Source organism: Thermobia domestica, chromosome 4 (assembly GCF_964235325.1).
Source record: "Thermobia domestica chromosome 4, izTheDome1.hap1.1, whole genome shotgun sequence".
NCBI classification, from domain to species: Eukaryota; Metazoa; Arthropoda; class Insecta; order Zygentoma; family Lepismatidae; genus Thermobia; species Thermobia domestica.
Window position 1 is genome coordinate 286,902,459 of NC_137457.1, and position 26,330 is coordinate 286,928,788.

The 26,330-nt window shown below is 35.8% G+C and overlaps 1 protein-coding gene across 2 annotated transcripts in view; it reads right to left on the reverse strand.

Annotated features, from left to right (window-relative positions):
- The window catches only part of LOC145684136 (UDP-N-acetylglucosamine transporter SLC35D4-like), a 36,869-nt gene extending 17,938 nt beyond the window's left edge, over nt 1-18,931 (reverse strand). The window contains exons 1-3 of one of the 2 annotated variants that reach the window (XM_081756062.1): nt 18,670-18,805; nt 18,416-18,550; nt 13,240-13,452 (exon numbers count right to left, since the gene is read on the reverse strand). In XM_081756062.1, the coding sequence (XP_081612188.1) occupies nt 13,240-13,434 (195 nt within the window). In that variant the 5' untranslated portion in view covers nt 13,435-13,452; nt 18,416-18,550; nt 18,670-18,805. Of the gene's footprint in view, nt 1-13,239; nt 13,453-18,415; nt 18,551-18,669 lie in introns of both variants that reach the window. The other variant, XM_081756061.1, reaches the window with a different exon arrangement.
- Nucleotides 18,932-26,330: the final 7,399 nt, after the last annotated feature.

A 26,330-nucleotide genomic window follows, 5' to 3' on the forward strand; every position in this document is an offset into this window, starting at 1 on the left:
AAAATTAAGGGAACTCAGCAGACAATTCAGAAAACGTGAATGTGCGCCTTTTACGAGGCAGGTAATTCACGTATTCATCAAGATCGTCGTCTCTTATTACAAGTTTCCGCTCTTGGGTACGTCTGTGCGATTTTTTTTTTTTTCCTGCAATGCTCGCGTAAACGGGTATTTCTTATAAAGTTCTCGCCCTAAACCTTTTCATTCGACAATATATTATTGCTGCATTATGCCCTTCCGCGTGAATAGTGTGAATTACGGCACTTCATTCACACTTGGCGGGCGCTGCGATCACACTCGACATGTTTTCTCGCTCGCTACTTTAGCATGAACGGCTCAGTATGTCCAGCAGCGATACGGATGGGAGACGTGCAATGAACAGTGTTGCCTTATCTTCGTTTCGTCATTGCACGTGGTTTTCCTCTACAGACTTATCGGCAGTTGAAAGAAATATGCTTCGTATAATGAAACTGTCCTATATGCATATATATAATAAAGCTTTTAAAAACATCATCAGGCATCACCCAGTTATTTTCGGTCGTTACGTATTCTACAAGCATCGTGGGTTTCTTAAGGGGTAAGTACTGAGAGTGGGGATAGTCTGTCGCTAAAACGTTTGGTTGAACAGTTATTGAGGTGGTTTGGTGAATAGATTCATGTTTTGATTATGTATCCTATTATACCCTTAAATAATTTTATTTCATTAGCTCTCGACTTTGGTCAAAATAATTAAGACAAAACTCATTTTGGAAGGACAGTGCCTAAGAACTTTGTCTGACAATTAGCATGTAATTGGGGAAGGAGGAATCTACTGTTTCAGGCACGAGAAAGGCATTTGACTAGGTCTTGGCGTTGGAACATTATATTTATGAAGGAATTTGCGAAACTCTAGGAAACACCAGTGATATCAAAAGTGCATTTGTTGATTAATAATATGTTTGTATTGTTGCAGGTTTGAGGCCTTTAATAATATGTTTGTTTTGTTGCAAGTTTGAGGCATTCGAATTCTGACCATGTATATCCGAGAAGCAGAAATTTAAAATGATAATTCGTCTGGAAAATTAGTCAAGAGTAGAATAAGGTCAGTGGTGCGATTCCTGTGGGCCAAAGACGCTACACCCGCTGACATTTATAGGCAGATTATGGAGGGCTCAATTTCAAGACAACACATAGAAAAGTTCACTGTATTTTCAAAGAAGGACGGACTGATATTGTTAATGGCAACTCTGAACACAGCTGTAGATCCAGTACCTCAACTACTGTTGTGAACTGTCCTCGTGTGGACAGAAGAACAACATTACACTTAATATCAGTTAAGCTGCGACTACCATATAGTGTTGTGCGGAACATTGTGATTATGACATTATTGGAAATGCTATAAGAATTTACTGCAAAATTTCTAACTTTTTCAGTGAACCTCGTATGAAATAAGTTCTAAGAATTTTTCTCTTCACAAACAGACGAATAAATATATATAATAAATAAAACAATAAAAAATAAATAAAATAAAGGTAGTGTGAGATTAATTGTTATGTATTAGTGTATGATGTTTATATTATTATTATTATTATTATTATTATTATTATTATTATTATTATTATTATTATTATTATTATTATTATTATTATGTTGATTATGGATTGTGCATATGTATTATTGATTGGTGGTTGTGACACTTATTGGGTCTTGTGCAGGTATGCCATTAACAATTATTGGTTTATTTATTAAGTTAGTTGTTTTTGGAAAATTTAACTTAAATTTGTTTAAATATGATGATTTTAGAGCTTTTTTTAAATATATAATTTGTAGTTTGGTATTTAGGTTTGCAGTTTATTATTTACAACCTGTTGTGAGTTCGGTTGTGAATTATGTATTATTGATATAGGATGTTAATTTTTTAGTTGAGTTGGCATTGAAGATTATTGAAAATTGAAGGTGTGTGTGTAATGGTTTTAATAATAATAATAATAAAAAGATATAACTTTTAAATAGAATTTTATAGCGCAACGGGAAGAAAAACATTAAATTGAGAATTTTGAGAAAACTAAAAGAATGATTTTTTTAAAAAATTTGGTTGTTTTAGTTTTTGGTTATGGTTACAAAAGCTTCTGAATTTTTTACACCTGTATTTTTTTATTTTTTGAAATTGAGAACATTACCTCTATTGTTTTATGCATTTTCAGTATATTATACACGTTGCAAACATTATATTTTTGACTATTTAAAGCTAGAGTGGGACTTTTTATTTTGAAAGAAAAATATTTAGTTTATTGCTTGTATATTTTATTTACCTAATAACTTATAAATTTTGTTGATGAAAATGAAAATTTTAGTAACAGTGTTTCTTTTTTCTTTCTTTCTTTCTTTTTTTTTAAATTTGATATTACAAGATTTTATAGTATAACTTTTTTTAGTTTGAACAATTTTATTTAACATGTAAGTTTCATTTGCATTATTTTAAATTAAAACTAATTTTTTAAACTTACTATATTTTTATTTATATGTATTTTAACATTTTTTAGGTTAACGAACTAAAATGTAAGAAAAATACGAAACAGACTGGTTGCACAACATTATGAAAATCTTTAGATTATATTATTTTACTTTATTTTGTGGTAAGCTAGTTTTTTTATTTACTTTTTTTTTGCGTTAACGTTAGCTTAACATGGTTATGACCGGCTGCAGGATTTACACATTTTTAGCAACCTTACATATGTAGCACGGTCTTTTTTTTTTTTTTTTTTGATTATCATGTTTCTTTTATTGACCTATTTTTTATATTAGGTACAGTAAAATATATAAGAAAATTACATGAAATATTTTTAACCTAAAATATTTAACTTACCTTAACCTACCTAACTTAAACTAACTTAACCTAAGAAAATAACACATGAACATTTTTATTAAATAAAAAAATATATTACTTTTTAGCTACCACACTTTTTTAAGAACGTATTTATGATTAGATCACATGTTTTTTTTTTTTTTACATAAAAGTTCTTTTTTGATTTAAACATTTTAAATTATTTTATTAATATGAATTACTACAGCTATTAGAACACAGTGGTTGAGCCATGAGCTGCTAATGAAAGTTTTATTTTATTAGTATGTTGAAATGTATATATAAAATTTATTTGCGCCGTGATATGGAAAATTAATATAATGGAAATTTATTTAGATTTTATTTTAGCTATTTTAAAGCGTATTTATTTAAATGAGAATTTTTTAGAATTTAAGCAAAAAGAATTTAGCAGTATTTTTGTATTAAAACAATGATTTTCACAGATTTCATGGCTTAAAAACAAGGTTTAAATTTTGGGTAAACTATGTACGTGTAGTACATACGTTTATTATTATTATGACAACTGATATGAGTAATATGTTTTCCCCCATTGAGTGTTTTTAACATTCATATTGCAGATATGTATATAGTAATTTTTGGGAAAATCTTAAAAATTTAGAACTTTATAGTAACGCAGAACACCATTAAGAAAATCACTAAACCAATTAAAGTTAATCTTGAGGTTGTTTTATCCAATTATGCGACTTTGTTTACCTTTCTTTCTTACCAGACCATAATTCAAAAGTGTGGACTTATTTGATTTCTTTGTAGATTTTCTTGCTTAGCTGATATTTACTTACTGGATACGGATTCTTTTCACTGTAGTTTTAATAGTTCATACTTTAAATATATATATACCTGATCTAAACTAAGATCTGAACGATGGTTTTAAAACAGATAGATGATTCCTTTATACGGCAGCCATGATTCGCCTGTGATGGCAGACTAATTAACTTTTTTGATGACGTCAGTCGCTACTCACAATTTTAGCTTCAGTGTTTTGAGAGCATTCCACAAGGAATTTTACTTACTTGGAAGTTATGCAAGTCCAAAATGTTACCTTAATCTACTACCACTATTAAACTTTTTAAAAGTCTTTTTTACGTTTTATAGACAATGATAAATTTTGACGTTTAGCTTCTAGCACTACTCCAGGTAAGACAAAAATATAAAAAAGGTCACTAATTGGCTATTGTTAATAACGTAACGATACAACAAAAGTTTTATTCAATTAACATCAAATGCGCCGCTAATCTTAAACGCAGCCAAGATTTTTATGATCCAATAGCAAACAATTTTTACTAAAACAAAGGGATGTGCCAAGAAAACATCATGGTTCAATTTTTAAACTTTAAAAAAAATACAAAACAAAATTTTGAGGTTTGCTTAAAAAGATTTCTTGCATCAAAATTCCACTGGAAATAAACTAAAAACCACTAAAAACTACAAAATACACTCTTATTTCCTATAATAATGCAATATTTTTAATTAAATAAGCAAAATTCTAAAAATAATATTATTACATACTTTTTAAAATAAAATCTATACTTAAATATTACTCCTTTAACAAAATAATAAAAAAATTGCAAATTAACTCTACAGTACCACAATAAATTTTTACATATTTTCAAAATTTATACTAAACTAACACAAATATAAATATATATACAAAATGTCCAAAAATCTCGGACCATAATACATTATACCAAGGTATAATGTAACAATATATATGTGTGTGTGCGTCGCGTCGGCGGCGGAAGTCTTGTTGGACCGTCTCTTTTCTCCAAATAAGGTGCTGAAATGTAACGTAGAAAGCAACGTCGCTCTCAATGTATTCCACGAGAAAGTCTAATGGTTATTTTTAGCTCTGACATCAGTTGCTTTTCCAACAGGAAGCTCCGATGGGGAGAAAAACCAAGTTAGTCTGACGGGTACTTAAAAACCGAGAACACGTAACCACGCAACGTCCAAATAATAGTATTTTAGACTAACTATAGTAAACGTGCCAACAGTGCAACGATAAACAAGTACATAAGTCGTTAATATGAATTTACATAATTAAGTTAATCGTAAAGTATTTTCGAAACAATGTATAACACTAAATAAGAAATGTAAGTTGTATAAGACGAAAGCCTTCGGAACGACTCTCTTACTCCAACTCCAAGACCATCCGAAAAGAAGACAAAACGGAAAGCAAGGAAAATTCGATCTTCCAAATTCGAGTGTACCTCCCTGGTACTGCCTAGAAATCATCTTTCACACATATTAAGTGAGTGATAAGTGAAAGTGCGAATCAACAAAAACAAACAATGTAGTGAAGTTCAACCGGCAGCACGCGACTACCGCGATCTCAGCGAGTATTATTGGGTCAAGAATAAAATGTTTTATTATATTTAAATTGATCAAGTCGAAGTGTCAAAGTGTAATTTAATTTGTGTTAGTGAGGTTTCAGTGTTATTAATTAAAATCAAGAAATTATAATTGCACGTATCCTTTCATAATAATTTACCAAAATAATTACAATGGTCTAAAATTTATGGTTTAAGATTTAATAAAATTTAATTTACTTTTCTTTCCAACATAATTAGGTCAATGACAATACAACGTAATAATATTCATATTATTAAATTGTATCGGCATTAGGGAAACAATTGGAGTTGAGTTGACTTTGAGTTTTACGTCCCGTTCAGCAGCGAGGCTATATGAGACGTGGACCTACTGATTAACGTGGAATCCGAACCACATGAGCTCCCGCCGGGAATCGAACCCAGATCTCCCACGACAGGGGAAACAATTGGAATCAGTCCTTGTCAAAATGAAATGAAATGTTTAAGTTTTACGTCCTACGGTTATGCCAGTTAGGCTAAAGGAGAAGGTGATAATGAGAGATGAATGAAATGATGGAATGAAGAAAGTGGGAGAACCCGGGAAAACCCACGAGCACGGTGTTTGTCCTCCACAAAGTCTATAGGGCGCGAGCTGGAATCGAACCAGGGACCCCAAGCACCGGAGATTAACGCTCTACCACTGAGCCACCGCGCCCCCCAGTCCTTATGTCAATTTCCCAGAATGTTCTGATCCGAACTCTGAACAGTACTGTCCAGTGGTTACATGCTCAGTTTTGGTAGAAGTTCTGAACCAACGTTAAACCTAAATAGAGACAAACACGATCCAGGAGTCGAATCCCGTATTGTTATATATGTCTACCCAAATAGGGTCAAAGATGATCGAACCCAGGATACTCATAACGCATGTCTTCCCAAACTGAGACCCATAACAACCGAACCCCACACCTTTATAAATGGCTATGCCATAATAGTAACCCACAGGACACAAAACCTGTACAGTCATATGATATGTCTTTAAGTATAGGAAAATGTGCACAAAATGAGTGTCACAAAAATATCAGAGAATCATACGATAACCAAAATGGCGACGTCACTGAATATTCTGCAGCGACAGGGAATAATTTTCTTTATCGGGTAGTGATTGGTGATGAAACAATATTGCACATATTCACTCCATCAAGGAAGCAGGCATCCATGTAATGGAACCATGCTTCTTCTCCACGGATGAAGAAATTCAAAGTGGTTGCTTCGTCCAGAAAGGTTCTGAGCACTGTATTTTAGGACTATCAGATGTGTTACGATCGATTAATTGGAACAAGGAGAAACCGTCACTGCAAGAGGCTTTCGAAATTGTGGGATGCAATCAGACGAAAACGTCCTGGTTTCCTCTGCCTATGTGTGATTCCTTTGGATGATAATGCGAGACTCATTCAGCACAAAAAAATTGCTGAGTATATTTACGCTGGGAACGATTAGAGGCCCAACCTTGTCCCCAATGACTTTCAGCTTTTTCCTTCTCTAAAGCAGAACATGGCTGCCCACCATTATCTAACATATAATGATGTCAAAATCGCTGCTTCGTGGTGGCTATGAGTACGTGAATTTCTGGACAACCGGTATGGAAAACCTTATTTGCCGCTGCAACAAATCCTTGAACAAAAATGGCGATCACATCGAGAATTAGCATTGAGTGCCCTCTATCATCATATGTGTTTATCTTCCAGCTTTGTCTCACATAAGAGCCGTAACAGGTCTTGTAATCTATTTTTCCGATCATCATTCGTATTTTTAACAGCGTCGACGGAAGACTTCATAAACTAAATATGAGGGGCGTTGAAGTCAATTAAAACAAATCAACTATTGCGTGGGAGACATCGGCATAGAGAAATCTGTCAGTACGTCTGAAACATTTTAGGACAACCTGCTTCACTTCATCATCACTGTGGAAATGCTGACCTCCGAGGAATTTTTCAAGAGGTCAAAATATATGGAAATCACTTGGCGCTAAGTCAAGACTATAAGGAATATATGGTTAAAACTCCCACTCAATTTCTTGTAATGTTTTGAAACCCAGCGTGCATTAATATTTTGGAGTAGCAAACGATCATGAGGTGCTTATTGTTCCTAACGAAAGACTAAACACCTTTTCAATATCACGATATATGACGATTGTCAATAAGCTGTTCAAAAAATGAATGTTACCAGAAATGACTGCTGTGAACTAGAATCCACCACGATTGGGATCGTCAGTGACAGACGTATAGCAATATTTGAAGCACCTGCACCATTCAGATGTCTTACAGCAACTGAGTGTCACATCAACGTGTTACGACTGAAGTCTTCTGTAAATTTCAGTTGGTTTTATGCTTCCCTTTACCAAAAATTTCATCACCCCACGCTGTTCCGTATACATGTTCACACTGTTGTCCGCCATCCTGAATAACAGTCTCCGGCTGGCGCGCGAAATTAGTGCCGCCTACCAGTAACAGGACACAAGCTACCAGTTTTTATTGCATGTACTACCTCTACCCTAGTACTCGATTCTAAACCTGTAAAAAAAGGTCGCAGATTGACTTGAACGCCCTTCATAAGGTTAGCTTCCTTTCTTTGCTGTATATTTAACCCTAAAAATTCATTTAAAGAATAGCTAACAGCTAAAGTTTCCTTTTAAGATTAGATTTGATTTAATTTTGAGTTTAATGTCCCATTCAGCAGCGAGGTGTATGAGCTTTCGCCGGTAAATGAACCCGGGTTTTCCACGCCAAAGCCAGGTACGCTAACCATTTAACTACGAGGGAACCTTTTTTTTTTCGTTTTAACCTCCCCCCCAAAAAAGGAAATATGTTCTTTTTTTTTCGTTTTAACAAAAAAAGGAAATATGTTCTTTTTTTCGTTTTAACAAAAAAATGAAATATGTTCTTTTTTTTTACTTTGAATGTAGAGTTAGTATCCTTGCTATTGAACTAAATTACAAATATCCAGATTTCAATATTACACTTTAAATTCGAAACCGGGACAGAACTGTAAATAGTGAATCAGAGACATGGTTATTCAGACACGACAGCGGCATTCTCCGGAAAAGAAATAGAGACTATGAGTTTTGACATGCTTCCGTTCTTATTTTAATCTTGGTGTGTCTTTTACGCTTCTATCAGTTACTACTTACAAGAACACGTAGGCTCAGTAGTTGAGGGCTTACCTTTGCTGCAAAACTTGGTGATTTAGTCCCGGGCATTGTGAATTTGTGGAAGACAATATTGAATCTGTGAGTTTTCTCGGGATTTCCTCATTCATCCCTACTCTCTTCATTACATACTTTCATTCGTTTACATTTATCATCCGTTATCAGTTTTGTTATACTTAAACTAAACTCTTTGATGCCATAGTCAGATCGGTCAGAGGCAAAGGATTGGGCGTATGACTATTGCATCGACTATGAATGTCGTTATTTCTGATAATAAAACTGACTTTATTATGCTTGTATAATGTTAATAAGTTTACAAATGCATGAGCCTATTCAGTCATCGGTCAATGTGACAATTAATACGTAGGCTGATCAATGAAGACTGATCGTGAGTACTTATGAGATGAATACAACAGCAAGGCACAGAAAACAAAAAACAAGTCTGTATAGTGGGAAAAGTGACGAATAGATCGAGCAAGTTTGAAGGCCATGACGTTAGGAATGTTACCTTGGCAGCCGTTCAAGCACACGTAGTTTCAGTTTCACATAAAGCAACATGGAAGTGACACGCGAAGAACAGTACAGTGCATTGAAATTTTGTTTTCGCTTGAAGAAAACAGCAGCTGAAGCACATTCGATGTTACAGGAGGCGTATGAGGAGTCTGTTCTTCCCTATAGCCCAGCGCGAAGATAGTTCAAAATGTTCAAAGATAAGAGATAATCAATTTCACAGGAAGGTGGAGTCAGCGCTCCAGTAACTGCTCTGACGAAGTGAACATCAATACCACTGCTGTGATAGTGAGAGAAGATCGTCGAATCACGGTAACAGAACTAGCGCAAAGAATGGACATTTCATGTGGTTCCACTCATGCGCTGTTGACAAACTGTATGTGTCACATGTGTGTTCGCGGTGGGTTCCACGATCGCTCATTCCCGATCAAAAGGCTGTGCATATGGAGGTTTGTTCGAAGTGGAAATCAAAGCTGCAAAAAGATCCCATGTTTCTGTCGAAAATTATCACTGGCGATGAAAGTTGGCTTCATCATTATGACCCTGAGTCCAAGTAGCAGAGTTTTGTGTGGAAGTCTCCTTCATCACAACACCTAAGAAAGCGAGAGTGGTTGCTTCTGCTAACAAAGTTATGGTCATCTCATTTTCGATATTCGAGGCATGGTGTACCAACATGTCGTCCCACCACATACAACTGTCACAGAAGTGTATTATAAGGGAGTTTTGAAAACCCTTCAAGGTCACATTCAGCGGAAACAACAACATTTGAAAGAAACAGGATGATTGCTACACCATGATAAGGGCAGCCCATATATTGCTAATGTTGTTATTGACTATCTTGCAAAGATCAACGTTCCGTGTGTAACCCATCCTTCATATAGCCCCTTGTGATTTCTTTCATTTTCCGCTTTGAAGAAACACCTCAAGGGACGGCGTTTCGCATCTTCAGGGCCAGTGGTGAAAGCTGCTGAGGCGATTTTGAGGGATTTGTCCAAAAATAGTTTCCAGCATGTCTTTGATGACTGGCAAAAACGTTGGGAGAAGTGCATTGTATGTAATGGGGACTATTTTGAAAAAGACCATCAACATTTGGAGAATTAATACAGATAATTATTTTTCTTTTATTTATGATGATTCTTTATTGATCAGCCCTCGTATTGGTATGACCAATAGGAACAACAGCACCAGAATTAAGAATATACGAGATTCTTCAGTATTCGGCTGTTTCTGTGATATTGAAACTTTTAGGGATGTCCAACCAGAGAACTATAGGTGTCAAAGAATATCCACCAAAAAAAGTCTTCGAAAGAAAGGAACGTGTATGAATCTTCTTATATCAGGACAAGAAAATCTACACTAAATGTGAATAAGAATTGGGATATTTAAAAATTTAAGTTACATTGAAGTTTATCATACCCTGTTGTTTGAAAAAAGCATTCAAAAATCCTCTTTTTCAAAGAAGCAACCAGACTTAGAGAAAACGTGATGCACAACATTTATTGCATACATTTTCCGTGTGATTTTAATGATCAGTGAATGCCTATTGCTGTTCGCATTTCCAGTTATATTATCACATTCTTTTGTTTTCCAGTTCTGGACAAATCAGTTATACGACTTCTTTCTAAACAGTGATTACACTCTACTTTCAAATGACGTAAGTAATAAAATCAGTGCATTTATTTTTAACTAGTAGGGATGTAAGATTTACTATAAAATTAACTCACGAACGCATCTAAATTAATGCCGAAATTTTCAATGGAAATCTCCATCTTTGTCAGTAGTTTATTTATCTACCTAACACACTTCTATTCTAACCACATTTAATGGCTTCAATTACGCAATAACAATGTCATTTCAAGCTTACCTCTAGTATTTGTTATTATTATTATTAAATATTAAACGCCTATCACAAGAAGTTCCTTATTATCTTAATTTTGTACATACTCGCAATTATTTATTTGTTTCGACCATCCTGCAATTTAGTGTCCAAGTACTTAAAAGACAGTATATAAACTTGACACTAGTTGGCGTTACCGCTAGGACAGTGCAGTATTTTATAAGCATTACCACCAACCTACCAAAAGAATACTATCATAACGCATCAACAAGCTCTAACATTCTAGAAAAACTAAACACATAAACCACGCCATGATGAATAGTTCGTAGCAAACATAATAGCTCTTAAATATACTGATGTTTCTGTTCCACTTATTGAGGCTGTAATTGTATTGTGCAAAAGCTTTATTTTACTGGTATAGTTATGCTTTCTGGTAACATACTGGAAAAAACTAAATAATAAAACCATATTATCTCAGCAAATACTTTGTTAATACTTACAGGGGCTTTAAATACACAACTGATGGCAACTTTCAATGATCGTTCGAAACAACCACATGTGATTTGCTTCAACTTATTTATCTAATTTTGGTATTAATAAAAATATTGACGTGTCTTGTGTTTAATTTAATAGTTACAGTCATGCCTTACTATAGTTCCTTCAATAGTTATTAAAGGTGAATCTTATTTTGGTGTTTTTCGTAAATCCTCGTAAATCCTGACTGACGAAGAGAACAGATGTGTACTTGGAAATTTTCGCCTGATAAATATATAGGCATTAGAAAGTCAGTTTTATTAGGATCACTCTTTGTAGGAATTATAATATTGTAATGTTAGTACGTCCATTACTCCACATGATAATTCTTGAACAGAAGAGAATTTTTGAATTCTTTTACTTGTAATAAATATCTGAAGTGATTATTTCTGCCGAATTCGTTAACGGAGTCACTCTACTAACGACTCACTCTCACGAGTAGCGGTGACTCATGGTAGCTATGCCGTGTCTCATTTCATTGTCGACTACTGAAACAAAGGCAGTAAAACTTGACACATCTTGCCGTTAGATGGCAGCAAACATTCTCTAGCGGTTGACATCCACCGGACGAAACTGAAACTTTTAGTGCGTGATCCTTCTTACTGTCTTATAAGAATTTATTCTTAAGTTAATAATGATGCACTGAACATTTTCCTTATTGGAATGATTGGTATCTTTCTTTTTCTTTTTTTAAAGAAAAAGAAAAAAAAACAGAATATACTAGAGCTTGTCTATTCCACCTTTACCCTCAGAAAATATGCGAACTATACTTCGGCCCGCACTCTCTACCAGATGAAACGGACCCTTTGCTTAGGGAAAAGAAGTGAATGACCTCAGCTATGTTACCCATTTGTTATTCAGTCGTTTGGTCTTGACGAGTGTAGATCGTAGGCTACTTAGAGTGGCTAACAAGACACAGCACAGCGAGGTCCGTAAAACAATTCATTGTGGCAACGCTCCCGCATCCAACAATCGAAAGATCTCGGCCGCAGCAACTTGCCCCTGCTCTTTCAAAAGAGGTACGGGAAATTACATATCGACAGCAGCGCCAGCAATGGCACAGTTGAAATGGAAACGCTCTAGCTCTTATGCTGGGTTAACATCGAAACTTCTGCAACTCTCTGGGACTCTAAACCAGAATCACGTGCATTAATCATTCTAGTACATCGTAGTATTAACACAAGTTTCCAAATCATGGAAAAAACCAGTCCATTGAGTTTTAAGCAAATCTTTACTAACTTTGTTTTGCTAAAATTTTACAAATTCTATACCTCAAATTCGATCGGCAAGAATTAAAACCCCACTCTAACAAATTCACAAGCCTTTAAAGCTTGTCAAGGACTATCATCACGCAAAATTTGATACAGATTGGATGAGCAAGATCCAATTTGTACGATATACCCAAAATGTTTAGCAATTATTGTCTCTGACATAAGAGGATTTGAACAAAAGTAGCCTGCATATAATATGTTGCACTCCAAAGCTCTAGAGGTATGTGTGCCAAAGTACACAGCAATATCATAGATATTGGCTGTGTGCTCTATGGTTTGCAGGTAGCAAATGGGTCTGGATTGTGAAAATGGAGAAAACTGGAGTGTACACTGTGATCAAATGCTTCTAGATGAAAAAGCCTATGGAGATACACGCTGATATGGTTAATGTGCTGGATGATAGTGGTGTCCCCTCTTACCAAGTGATAAGAAATGGGTCACGTGAATTTCGTTGTGGCACAAAAGCTGTGAAGATGCTGTGGACCATTGGCTCGCTGATTAACAGCCTATTTTTCACAGTGTAAAACAGCTCCAGAACATAAGTGGACGAAGTGTGTTTCTGTAATGCGAGATTTTGTCGAAAAATACCTTCGATATCAGGAACAGTAATCGTTGAACACCCCTCGTATACACTGTCAATGATTTTTCAGAGGAAAAAAAAAAAAAAAAAAAATGAATCAATGAAGAACGTTAAAAGAAGCGAAAAGCATACTTACCAAAACAGCCAAAGCTTTGGATCCAGCAACGATGGCTCCAACGAAAAATATAAAATGAGGAAGAAGACTAAAGGCTGCCGTCCTATCTAACGGGGTCAGTTCCACTTTGTACTTCTCTTTCCATGTTAAACATTTCAGTATCAAAAATCCTATCAATGTCTGCCATCCTTGGAAGATAGTTGGGTAGGTAAACATCAATACTGACAGAACATACTGAAACAGAAGACAAAGTGTAGGATTACATTCATTTTCTTTCTTTGCACTATTAATACGTCATAGACGGAAGAAAAACATTTATTACAAAAAATGGCTAAAATAAATGGAAAATTTTGCAGGATTGCCGTCAGATTACGTTTTTCATGTATTTAATTAGATTCTAGTACCGCACTTCCTTCAAGAAATATGCGTCCTATAGAAAATGAGATTAAAAGTCTTCTATAAATATATCATCCCCAACTCAAAAGGGAAACATACGAACTTCTGCTATCACAAAATTTCCACAATTTTAAATTTGTCTCTGAAAAGGAGTTTGAATATAGTTCTAGAGAAGATTTTTCTGAAGATCTGTAACTGCTTGGTCGCCCCTGAGTCTTTCTAATTTTCGGACATGTTTGTTTATATGATGAGACTCATACATTCTATCTTTGCAGATAATGATTCTTTTTTTTTCTTTCTTTTTAAATAACTGCACTTTTCCCCACATTACGTAATGAAAATTAATGTTTACACAAAACGCATTTTAGCTGAAAATTCATTGTATGACTCTCCTAGGAGCCATTTTATCCACTCAAGATGATTTTTTTTCTTCAATCATACCTTGCTAAACACAATTCTCTTCCCCATAGTTACAACTGTAACGTAGACAAATAGGCATCACCACATTTGACAGATACAGTACACTTACAAGTATACACGGATGACAACAAAAATACGCAATAATTACTGTATAGCATAAAAGGAAAAATTGTATGTTGAACATAACTGAATTCCCGGAAAATAAACAAGAAAATCCACATGAACATGTATAGAAAACCGTATCGCTTCAAATTTACACGCTGAAGAAAATACAAAAATGTTCAGGAATTCTAACAATCATTCTATTCACAGATTTCTGTAATTCCTGAATTTTTATAGCTCCAAGTTTTCGACTCTCCCCTGGAGTCTTGGTCACGGAGGTTAAAAACGGGATGAAAAAGAATAGAAACATCAAGGAATAAAAAGGAACAGACTTACCAAGGTTGGCAAAAACCACGGTTTTTATTAAAAAAAACAAAAAAACGTTTTTTTTTTGGTTTAAACCAGGTTTTTTTGGTTTAAACCAGGTTTATTTGGTTTAAATATTTTGCTCTATATATTCATATCATATATGGACAGAAATAAGTTTGTTTCGCCTTAATGTTATTATGCAACAACCGGGTTATGCTGGAAGGGGTCACATAAGCTTAAAGCGGAATAAAAACTGCTTCTCGAGTTACATCCGAGAGAAATTGTCCTCCATTTGAACTCGGAACCAGGACTAATTGGCCAAAAATGCGATACGTCTGCCGACTCACTCACGAAGGAATCCTGATAAAAATCCGTTGTACTGATCTTTACATGCTTCTTAATATAACTGTCAAGAGTCATTTCAGAAGGACAAAAAGATAAACAGTTGCACAAGTGAAACCATTATACAGAATTACATATGGACAATTTCAAAGTACTGCGGAGTACAGGAGAACTAATTTAGTTCAAGTTAGTTAACAACGACTTTTATTGGTCCAAATTAAAGAAATACGACGACTTAATTTGCATATAAGTAAGAAAAGTGAATAAAGATACGAATTATTTGAGTCTACTTTGGCTCGAACTCATTTATACATAAATAGATACCAAAGATACTTCTCATTTTACTAAATGCCTCTCGTGGGGTCTGTATGACCCCCCCCCTCCACACACACACACACAAAATACGGCATTTCGATGTATTTTATCAATAGTAAACATTGAAACGAAACAATATTTAGAATTTTTCTTTGATTGCAATTACATAACAATAACAACTACAAAAAATCACAAAACAAACATTTATAAACTTATGCAAAAAAAAAAAAATTGCTTTTGTAGTATAATCTTTTTGAGTAATGCATGGGGAATTTAGGTCTGAATATAATACGAATAATATACGAGAGTGAAACGTGCTAACCCACAAATGTGTGTTTATCAAGATTTTACAAACACTTACACTTTTAAGAACATTTTTCGTTTTTTGGTTTAAACCACTTGGTTTTTTTATTGAAAAAACCAGCTGGTTTAAACCAGCCAACCCTGAGACTTACCAAGGGAAAAGTTGAAACACGTTGTCATGTATGTGAGCAATCAACGGATGAATACGATGCAAACTAAAATATGACGGAGTCAATTTGTGTGCCTTTCTTCTTCCTTGTTGGAAAATGAATAAATACATTTTTAAAAACCAGTCTCTTTACTTTCTTTCTATCGCCAATCTTTCCACCTTTAAGCACAAAAATTTCATTTGGAGCTAGAAATGAAGCAGAGAGACTGGTTTCGAGGATTTCAAGAAATCTCTTAACACGGCAGAAATATAAAGTGTGCTCCATAAGCAATCCATGATGAAGTGAGGTGCTATGTTAAAGCAATATGCAAAGAGATCACAGAAGTGTCACACGCCTTTACGTTTGTTTTTATGAGACATAAATGTTATCCAACTATCTATCATCGTTTATGCATATATCTGCTATCGCTGACGCGCCTGCTCCCTACAGACGCAACCTCTCGCTACCGCTCGGGCCCCTTGCTGTGCTCCTACCATGTCTAGGTTAGATAGCATTTGTGCTTTTCAGTGGACACTTAGCACAAGTGATTTGTTTTTAAATTGTGTCTTATGCACTGCACTTTTTATGCCATATGTACACACGCTGTATTTATATTCAGCCCTTTTAAAGTCAATTTACACCCATTAATGTAACTCCTCTCTTAAAAACACTTTCTAGCGCAATAAGAGTGCATCCAAGAGTGTACGACTACCAACAAACAATTTTCAATTCAATTTTTTTAACCAGTAATTCAAAGAATTTTTATTACTCTTCTTTAATGAAAATTATATTATTAAATGGCATTTCATTATTGCACTATTTCATTTTATTACTTAGAACTGTTTTCTTGATTAATTTGTTTCGGCATTACTCGAGCAGACGGTTCTACCAAATTTTGACACATTTATTACATTTTCAGGTTATGTTAGAGATTTCAATTTCTTTTGGCAGAGCATGCACTAAATGAGGAGCTCCATTACTACTTGCAGATTCGCAGGGCTCATAGCGGTCTGGTCTCTTGCAAATAGTTGAAAAGTGACTAAAAGCACGCGAAAAAGTGACCAAAATCTCATCATGCCCCTTTTTCCTTTGTCAATTTCTCCATCACCTCTCTCTTTGATTGTTGTTTTGTTTATCTTTTCTTTTTTACTTCTTTTTGGGCTTCCTCCTTTCTTAGGTTTTCTAAGTATGCTTTGTATTTACGGTAAGTAGACTTACCGTAAATCCGAAGACTTACCGTAAATTGAAGCAGATGTAAAAAGCTTCAGAGTAAGTAGAACCAGTTCTGGCCTATTTCCGAATTTCTTCATCCCAGACATTATATTTAACTTAGCACTGAGTTCTAAAAGCCATGAAATATTCAAATTCATCACCTAGTCTTACGAAGAACATACACAAAGCCTAACACAAGACGAACATGATGAAACACACAAACACACACACACAACGTCGAGCGAAGCGTTAACTATTACGAGAGAAAACTTAAAGATTATTATGATAGAAGAAAGAATAGACACAGAAGGGTTTCGCAATTCCACCTTGAGAGCTTAAGCATCCATCAACCATCCATTGTGCTTTAGAAAGAATAAAGCCTGAAGTGAGAATAAACGTCACTCTTTCACATGTGGTACCAAGTATTGAAATTTTTAGATGAGTAATGAGTAACAAGCTCCTGACTCTTTCTATTTATTTTTATATTCTTCTTAGAAAACTGCCAATGCAAAACATATATCACACGAAAAAGTAACTTTCAGAGACCAACATGAAAAAAAGTAACATTTAGTTAATAAAAAGTGACTCGTCATGAGCTCTGAGATTGACTTCAGGAAGTATAAACCCAGTGTGGACGTATGGGATAAAACTACAGTGCATAAAACAGGAACCAACTCGTGGTAGGTGGCCATTAGAAAGCCATGAATGCCATCTAAACGTATCACGCCAGGAGCGCTACAGGGACCTGAGTGGCAGCGAGCGGATGCGTCCGTACGACCAGGCGCGTCAGCGATGAGGGGCATACGCATAAACGAGGACAGTGGAACAGCTAGCTTACACATACAGTATTTATCACTCAAAATTCATTTCAATATGCTGTGCACTGTTATACTCTTATTCCCTCACGAAAAATGTTTCACATCGTATGTTACTTACAAATTTTCTGTTTGGTAGAACCGTCTGCTTGTGAAAACCCTTTTTTTTCTATTGAAAGGATGGCATTTTAGAATCTCTCCCCAACTCGTTCCATGGCTCCAGAACGGAGTAAAAAGTACGGCACAAGAATAAACGACCAAAAATGTCATTAGTTTTAATGGTGTTTTTGGTCGTTTATTCTTGTCCCGTACTCTACCTTGTTTGTATCTAAATTGTGATAAAGGAAGAAAACAACGAGCCCTGTTGGGCTTCTAACCCCCTAGATAGTCCATGAATAATTCCTAAAAGTATGGCGTTTCTCCTCCTTCCAAAAACGGGAAGTTCGGATCGCTATATATAACATAAACTAAAAGTTACCATAGTGAAATACTATGTTATAATTGTTACTTTTCTTGAAAAAACAATCTCCTTTCCCTTGTTCAGCTAAATCTCTGGACATTCCTGCTGAAAAGTCGTGGCTTAAGGTCACTCCCGTTGTATTTCAAACATTTGACTATTTGTTTTACTGACGTCTTTAACCTTAACTTGGGAGGGATCTATGTATACCAAACGATAGATCCTCCAAATCGGCACGATTCCAGAACACAGGTCCCCCTTCCCATTTAGTTGTAATAAAGACAAAAAAAACAATGTGCCCTAAGAGGCTGTTACCCGCCTTCACTCGCTCGGCAATACTGTGTGAATATTAAACTTTAGTACAGACAGGAACTAACCTAGCTACTAGCCCATATGGGACGACTTGTGGTCTAGAAGCTTCCCCTCCAAATCTTACAAGCTGTCATCGGCTACTTTGAAACAATTAGCCTTGCACTCGAATACCATTTGTGAAGCCATATACACACCATTTTCTGTAATGAAAAGTATATGTAACAGATACAAACCAGACTATCTAATATACCTCATAAGAAATCGAATATTTTATAATTTATTTGTTAAGCATACTGATTAGTGTATGTAATACAAATACCTTGTTTATAAAGACAGCTGTCACAAATAGGAATACATATATTGCTAAGTCGATAAATCCCGATCTGGTAATATGTTTCATGTGATCTTTCAATGGCCGACATTTCTCTTTTATAGCGAACATATTAACCCCATAATTATGTCTTTACAAGTAGGCATGACAAACGCATGTAGAATTATCTACAAGAATCAGCCACGAAACACACACAAATGAATCGAATCAAATCAAAACAAGTCCAATACAGTGATGCCAACTTCCAACATTATGAAACCCATCTCCAGAAGCAAAAGTACCAAATCCTCCTTCAGTTTTATGCTACCTAACATACTACCCCAGTAAACATGCATGCGGACAGATATGGTACAGCGTGCCGTATCACCGGACCAATTTTAGGAAATTTACCAGGTCAATTGGAGAATTTATTTAAGAGTGTGAGGATGAATGAGTGAAAGTGAGGTAAGTGGAATACTCAAAGTGAAGAAAGTTGCTTTTGTTGGTTTTTTTTAATGTTCTAAGCGGCAATGTATGTGGAGGCGGAAGGACTAATTTCGCGGAGAGGTACATTTCTTATGATATATAGTACTTGCGCCGAGTCGTGAAGCTTGGGGTCTAAACCAATCATTGCTTGAGCTCTGATGCATCGGAAAACAGCGGTACAATTCGTCGAGCCGCTTCCCGAGTGCACATTTGGGGAAAGTGAAAAGCTTATATTCGCCAACAATGTTGCCAAATTTTAAAGACAGTGTAAGAGTATTTAAAAAAAAAACATTTTAAAATTACCAATAATAACCCTGCACAGCAATAACCACAATAATAATTATTCTAAAACTGTAACAAAAACACGAATAGTAACAATGAGAATATAATACAACAAAAAACAATTAACAAAACGGAACTTGGCGCCAATCCGACAACACTGTAGTCTCGGGAGATGTTTTCCGTGTAGCGCGAGAGACGACACTGACAAAAATTGATGAGTGGGGATTGACGACCGGAACACACCCTCGCGTGGGTGGTGAAAACGGTAGATCTAGGTCAAGCATCGTGACTCGGCGCGAATACTATAGTAGCGCAGAAGGCAGTGTGGAAATGGCGACTCTATGTCAAGGCGTCTTAGTTATGTGGAAGTGTATAAGAATAACAAACGATAAATAAAGAAAGTAGGCGTGTACAAGGGCAATGGATGTAATCCAACAAAATGTAACCGATTGCAGTACATTTTGGTGCTTTTTCTAGTTTTCAAAGTGGTCCGGCGATACGGCGGAAAAGCCTACGGGACTGTACAACTTAAAAATCCCGATAAGAACCCACATTGTTTTCATACATTGAGCAGAGATGAATCAAACAGTTTTTGTGGGATGACCTATATGGGTTAATATCGGTTGTCGACATTGATCGATAAGAGTAACTATCAAATGTCCACTTTGAGGTGGGCAAACATCGTTTGCGTAAGTTTTCTCGGGGTTCTCCCGTTTCCTCCCACTTTCTGTATTCCAGTATTTTCATTCATTTCTCATCATCGCCGTCTCCTTTGACCTAGCCGGCATAACCATGGGACGTAAATATAAAGGTTTTATTTCATTTTATCAAATATCCAAATATGTCGATATTTGTAAATACGAAATGTCCATTATATCGATATGAGTAAATAAATATTGATTCCAGATGGAACGATGTATGTTTCTGTTATGGTCCAATATCAGTCGTTGATCTGAAATATTTAAGAGATTCTAGCTTAAAAATTGAAAAATCCTATTTTCTGCCACCTATTACTTTTGAAAGAAAGAGCACTGGTTCCGACTTCCTTCAAAGGAACTTGATAACTTATTTTCTCTGGAATAACCACTTATGACCACCTATTATAACTGGAACAGAATAACCACTTATAGTTCAGTGCAATTAGATCAAGGATCTTATAAAATAGAGAATGCGCCCTTACAACAATACGCCTTGAAATCATACGTCACAGTTTCGCCACCCCTACTCTGCCCACTTCACCCAATAGGATCGCAATGTTTTGAGCCAACAATCATGGCGGAAACGAAAGTAGCCAATCAGACGATGGTAGAAACGAGAGTAGCCAATCAGACGTGCCGATGCTCGGTTGCTTTTTGGCTTCACCGATTTAATATGATGAAGAGACCCAAAAAGGGCAAAGCGCGGACATTCTTTCTTCTTTCTTGTACACTATTATCTGTAAGAGGGTGGATCCCACAGGCGGAACGCCTAGGTGGGCCACAAGTGTTGTATTGATAAGTGAAGAAAATTGATTGTTGCAAGCCCAATATGGATGGAGAAATATTTCGGTCGACAGGTAAGTATCTTCATCAGGGTAGAACTTCATAGATTGATGAAGATCGACCAATGGTCTGAAAACAATAATTGACGGCTGGGTAGAAAATTCCTCCGTAAAGCTCTTGCAATATTTACGGCTGGGCAGCTAATTTCTTCGTACAGTTCTTTCAAGTATTGACGACTGGGCAGAGAATTCCTCCGTAAACATCTTGTAAAATTGATGACTAAGCAGAGAATTCCTTCATAAAGTTCTTTCAAAAAGAGAAAACAAGTAATTAAGTTGTATGTGAAAAGTTGGTGTGTATTAGTAAGTATTAATGAGTACGTTAGAGCAAAATGCCGTTGTTCAGTAGAAAGTTAATTAGAATTCTGATGGCGAACCAATTGTATGTTGCTAAGATGTACTGATAGAAAGGACCCAATCCAAGATAGAATGTCAGTTGCTGTAGAAAGGAATGTCGATGTTGATTCAGAAGATGTCATGCAAACAAGAGGTAGTAGGTGGTGATTTCAGCGCGAGACCAATTAGTAATGAAATCCCTGGGTTTGAGGCGGTGAGGTCCAACAATGGTCCAGTAGGATTAGCCAGAACCACGTCTGTTTTACTGTTGCCATCGTGTCAAAGCGAGATTGTATTGTTTAAGAGGTAGTAATAGTTTTGATAAGGAAGTTTAATAAAACAAGTCTTGCCATTGCTACATGCGCGTTTCGCAGCCAGGTCTATAGTATGCTCCAAGCTCCAAGCTCCAAGCCAAGGCCATGTTCCAAGCTCATGTGCGAACGCATGAAACGAAAGTGACTATGTGGTCTGTAGTCATGAGAGAGTGATAAAGATGTTTAATATTGATGAGCCAAGTAGCTTTAGCATTCCAGTAAATACGGAATAGTGATTGAAGCACACTAAGCCAGTCCGTACAAATACAAGAAGTTGGGATGTTGTGACGCTTGACATATAAGAGTGCTTGGCGAATAGCAAACGCTTCGCCATCGAAGATCGAGAAGGAAGCAGGCAATTTGTATTGCATGGTAAGAATGCGAGCTGGAATGAAAACTGTAGCTCCCACAGACAAATGGGGATATTTAGAAGCGTCTATGTATATAAAAACAGTGTCAGGACGAAGAGGTTGCAGGCAATCTGTCCAGATATGATGGTAGACTCTCTTTGATTGGAGCAAATCTGTTTAATACATGCTGGTTGAACTCTGGCATTCTTATTGTCAGGTCTTTTTTGATGGAAAGCATAACCAATAGTGATAACCTTTCTTGGGACATTCAATTCCTTGAAAGTGTCAATTCTTTCTCATGCTGAAAAAAACTTTTCGCCTTTTGCTGACGCCATAGGTACAGTTAATATTAATTTCAGGTTTGTAGATTCACTAAATATTTTTTCTAAATTATTGCGAACGATTCATTCTAGCAAACTCAGTCCCTGACAGTGATCCGGATTCCTCTTCAGCGTTGACTGAAGAGAGTTCGTAGCAGATATTAGTCTTATAAAAAAAATGTACATTGAACACACTTTATTATTGTTTATCCAGGAAAATTTAAAATAAATTGAGGAAATTTATCTGGTGCAAACAACATCACTGCCATAAGATATATTGTAAATTTAAACTGTTTTTTTTTTTTTCGAATACTCTCCTGAATTGCCCTTTGCTTGTTTTGTCTAAACCTTAATTGCAAAAATTTTCCTCAGTTGAAAGCTGGTCAATGTTTTTTGTAAGTTATTTACAGAAGTCATGGTATACAATTTATTCAGAATTTGTAGGTTATTTACAGAATTAAAGCACACACAATAAAATTAAACCTAATAATTAAAAACCAAACCAGCTGATACAAAAGAGGTACTGCTATATGAATTCCGAATGTCACATATTCATACATCAACACACACACACATGTGCATAAAAGAAAAACTACATTCCAAATCATCCGTCTTGGTTGTTACGCAATGCACGATGAACACAATATACTTCCACATGAGGCGAAACAATGCTTACCAATGTGGTATGTTCTGGAAAGGAAACCTCGAAACCCGCCAGATGAAGGATCAGCATGTAACAGAAGCCAAAAATCAAAGAACATCAAAACAAACAGCACTGCCAGTTCTACACCCAGAAATGTTAACTGGGAGGGGTCCAAAGTATTTGACGGAGGTCCAATACGTCTACATAATATGGAACCTGTCTTATACTGCAACCGAAAAGACGATAAGTAATTTTTACTTACTGTCATCTATATTTTTAGAAAAAATAATAGAACGATTATTTTTATAAGAAAAGAAGAGTACATGATGAGGCGTAAAATAAAATATTTAGCCTATATCAATCGTTTCTCTGTTAAACATGTATAGTTCGTTTGGAAAGTCTACAAATGTTAGTCAAGTTTCGAAGTTTTTGGAAAGTCCGGCCCCGGTGGCCCCCTAGTGGCTACGCCCCTAAGCATTGCTAACTAGTCCCAAATTCAATGCGGCTTTTCCCATCGTACAGTATTATGTGGAAATACTAAAATACTACCTACAGAGGCAAGGGACGATTCTACATACTGACTTATTAATATTTGATTCACATATTACTGTAGAAGAAACCTTCGTTACCAATATAAGCTAAGTATTAACTTGTAAATGCGGTTCTACTTTCATTTGTTTTCTCCTCTACTAGATATTTTCTTTCTTATTTTGTAATTCTGTAATCACTTTTTAAAATTGTCATTATATTGATTTGCTTCAGTATGGTTCCGTAATTTAAAAATATGAATGCATAAAAACAAGTTCCATTTGTTAATTGCTAGTGAAATAAAATTCAGAAATCTTATTTACCGCAAAAAACCTTCTCGTTCACTAAAATCCGTGCTGGTTGCAGAAACACTGCAACGACCAGTCTCTTTAACTTCTGAGATAGGGGAAAGGAGACTTAACATTTGCTCCAATTGCCGCGCTGAAGGAATCTGGTCGTTGTATGCTCGCTGCAACAGAATATAGAGACTCTGTGACGGATCATTTTTCGCTTTTTAAAACGAATTAACGGAACGGACAGTTACAGAAGTAAAAAATATGTTATTTAAAGTGTATATATATGCGAGTATTAAAAAGTATTTTTTTCTGTTCTTTACTACTATTGATAATAATATTTTTTTCTTGAAATACTTTGGTCGTTACGCAACGCTGCAACACTAACATTAGTCGCCACTGTATGTATTTTAGCTTCGTCAGCTATATGTTATATACTCCATTTGTATGTGAGATCCTGACCATCTATATTCTATGGAACACATACAGAAACTATTATAAAATGTGCGTTTTCAGTTATATGTACGCTGTACGTTAAGTCCAAAAACTACAGGATTTATAAATGTAACATACGATTTTACGTACGCCACATGCATTTTTTTCTCAGTGTACCCACAGCAACAACTGACCTTCACCTTATCTCCATTCACATTCAACTCTCGGTATGAGGGCCAATGGAACACAGACAGGCTAGTAGCCAGGAAGAGTCTAGAAGGGACACTGATCCTCCTATATTATTTTTTGCCCGCTCCAACAAATAACGCTGAAAAGAATTGTCGAAGTGACTGTAAACCAGTGAAATTCTTGCAATTATATTTTCCAAATTCAATTCGTAGATAGTTAATTATATTTTCTTAATTAGTTGTAAGTTTCTTGTTTGTTTCTAACAGTCTATTTGTAGGGTAATTAGCAGGTATCCACACGTGTCGACACCATCTGTTACCTTCAGTGCTGCCATTACACCATAATGCTGGGAAATACCTCATGTTGTAAGCGTCGGTGTACCACCGATGGGCAACTAGCGACATCTTGCCAAAAATTGGCGGCCCCGCAGGGACGATCCCCGTGGCCCCTCTTCCGTTTTGAAAATTATACCACCAACGGCAGAGACGCGACAAAACGCCAATAAACCACAAAATTACTCTCCCAAAATATGTTAAATCGCCTATATGTGTGATTTGTTTACGTCAAGGTGTCTAAAAAACACTAAAAAAAAACTACCAAAAAGTACCCTGGAGGGGGCTCGAACCAGCAACCTTAAGATTACTGACTGGGGGTTGTTTCGACTTTTTTTAACAGTCAATTTTTATTGCAAAAAGTTACATAACATATGTATATATAATATTGATAATAGAGAAAGAATCACAAAACACAAAGGATACCACTGCAACACAATTGAAAAGAAATCACATTAAAGATATTCACACAGACAACAGAAAAAAAAATAGTAAACAGCAGTCGGGTAGTGAGCAAAATAACGTAAGCGTAGATCTGGAGGCATTGTTTCAAAAGAGCACTGTAGATTATAAATGTACATTGCTTGTGTCATCAGCTCATTTTGTGTAAGTAATATACCCGCTGTGTGAATAGTTAACCACACTATAGTATTGTGTTTAGGACGTGGAAAATATTTAAGATCCGGCAAAAGGAAAAGTGGCACACTATTAATAAACTGTGGATCAACACGGAGTATGCGTGCGACTTAAATATAGTTTCCATTATCTTGAAAAGTTGTTTTCTATGTTTTATTACATTTGTTTCATAGATAAATGTGCAAATGTCATCTATGCAGAAAGATCATCTTGAATTAAACCTTATAGTGTAGAGTCTCGCCTTTCTAATTATACAAATATTATTTATGTATCTCGAAAGGTGAAAGAACTATTCTGATTTTCACGAAGCTTTGCACTCCTTGTAAACAATGCAGACTGCAGTGCACAAATGTTGCCAACTAATTAAACAAAAAATGTTATATGCAATTTTGTGCTAAGAAATGAATAAACAAAGTGAAGGCGAAAAACGATGAGATTAAAAATAAAATGGCATGGGCTTGTGATAAGAAAGTCAGGAACCATTTTCTCTTGTTTGCAATGGCGTACGCGCTGCTCTCCTGAATCTTTGAACTACTATATAAACGCATACACGCATCAGGAGGAAGAAGAGCAGAACGTTGAATTTCTTCTACCAGTGTAAATTACAACTAAAACTTACTATCCCCACTCCTAACGTTTCCTCTAACTGAGAATCTACCTAAAATGTTAGGATTCAGAGCCACTATTACATGATGACTTAGTGTTCCTACTAGCAGATCTATGGTTGGATGGATGGATTAAAGTTTATAGTCCCCTTCAACAACAAGGTTCTATAAGATTTGGACCTACAGCCGAACGAGTGATCCGAACTACATGAACTTCCTCCGGAAATCGAACGCGGGTCTCCCGCCCGACGACGAGTACGCGAATCATATAGCCACAAAGGAGTTAATTATCAGATCTAGAAACATGTGCAGTTGTACTCACAACTTCTATTCAAAATTGAGCTTTTGGGGGGCCGCAGTGGCTCAGTGGTAGAGCGTTCA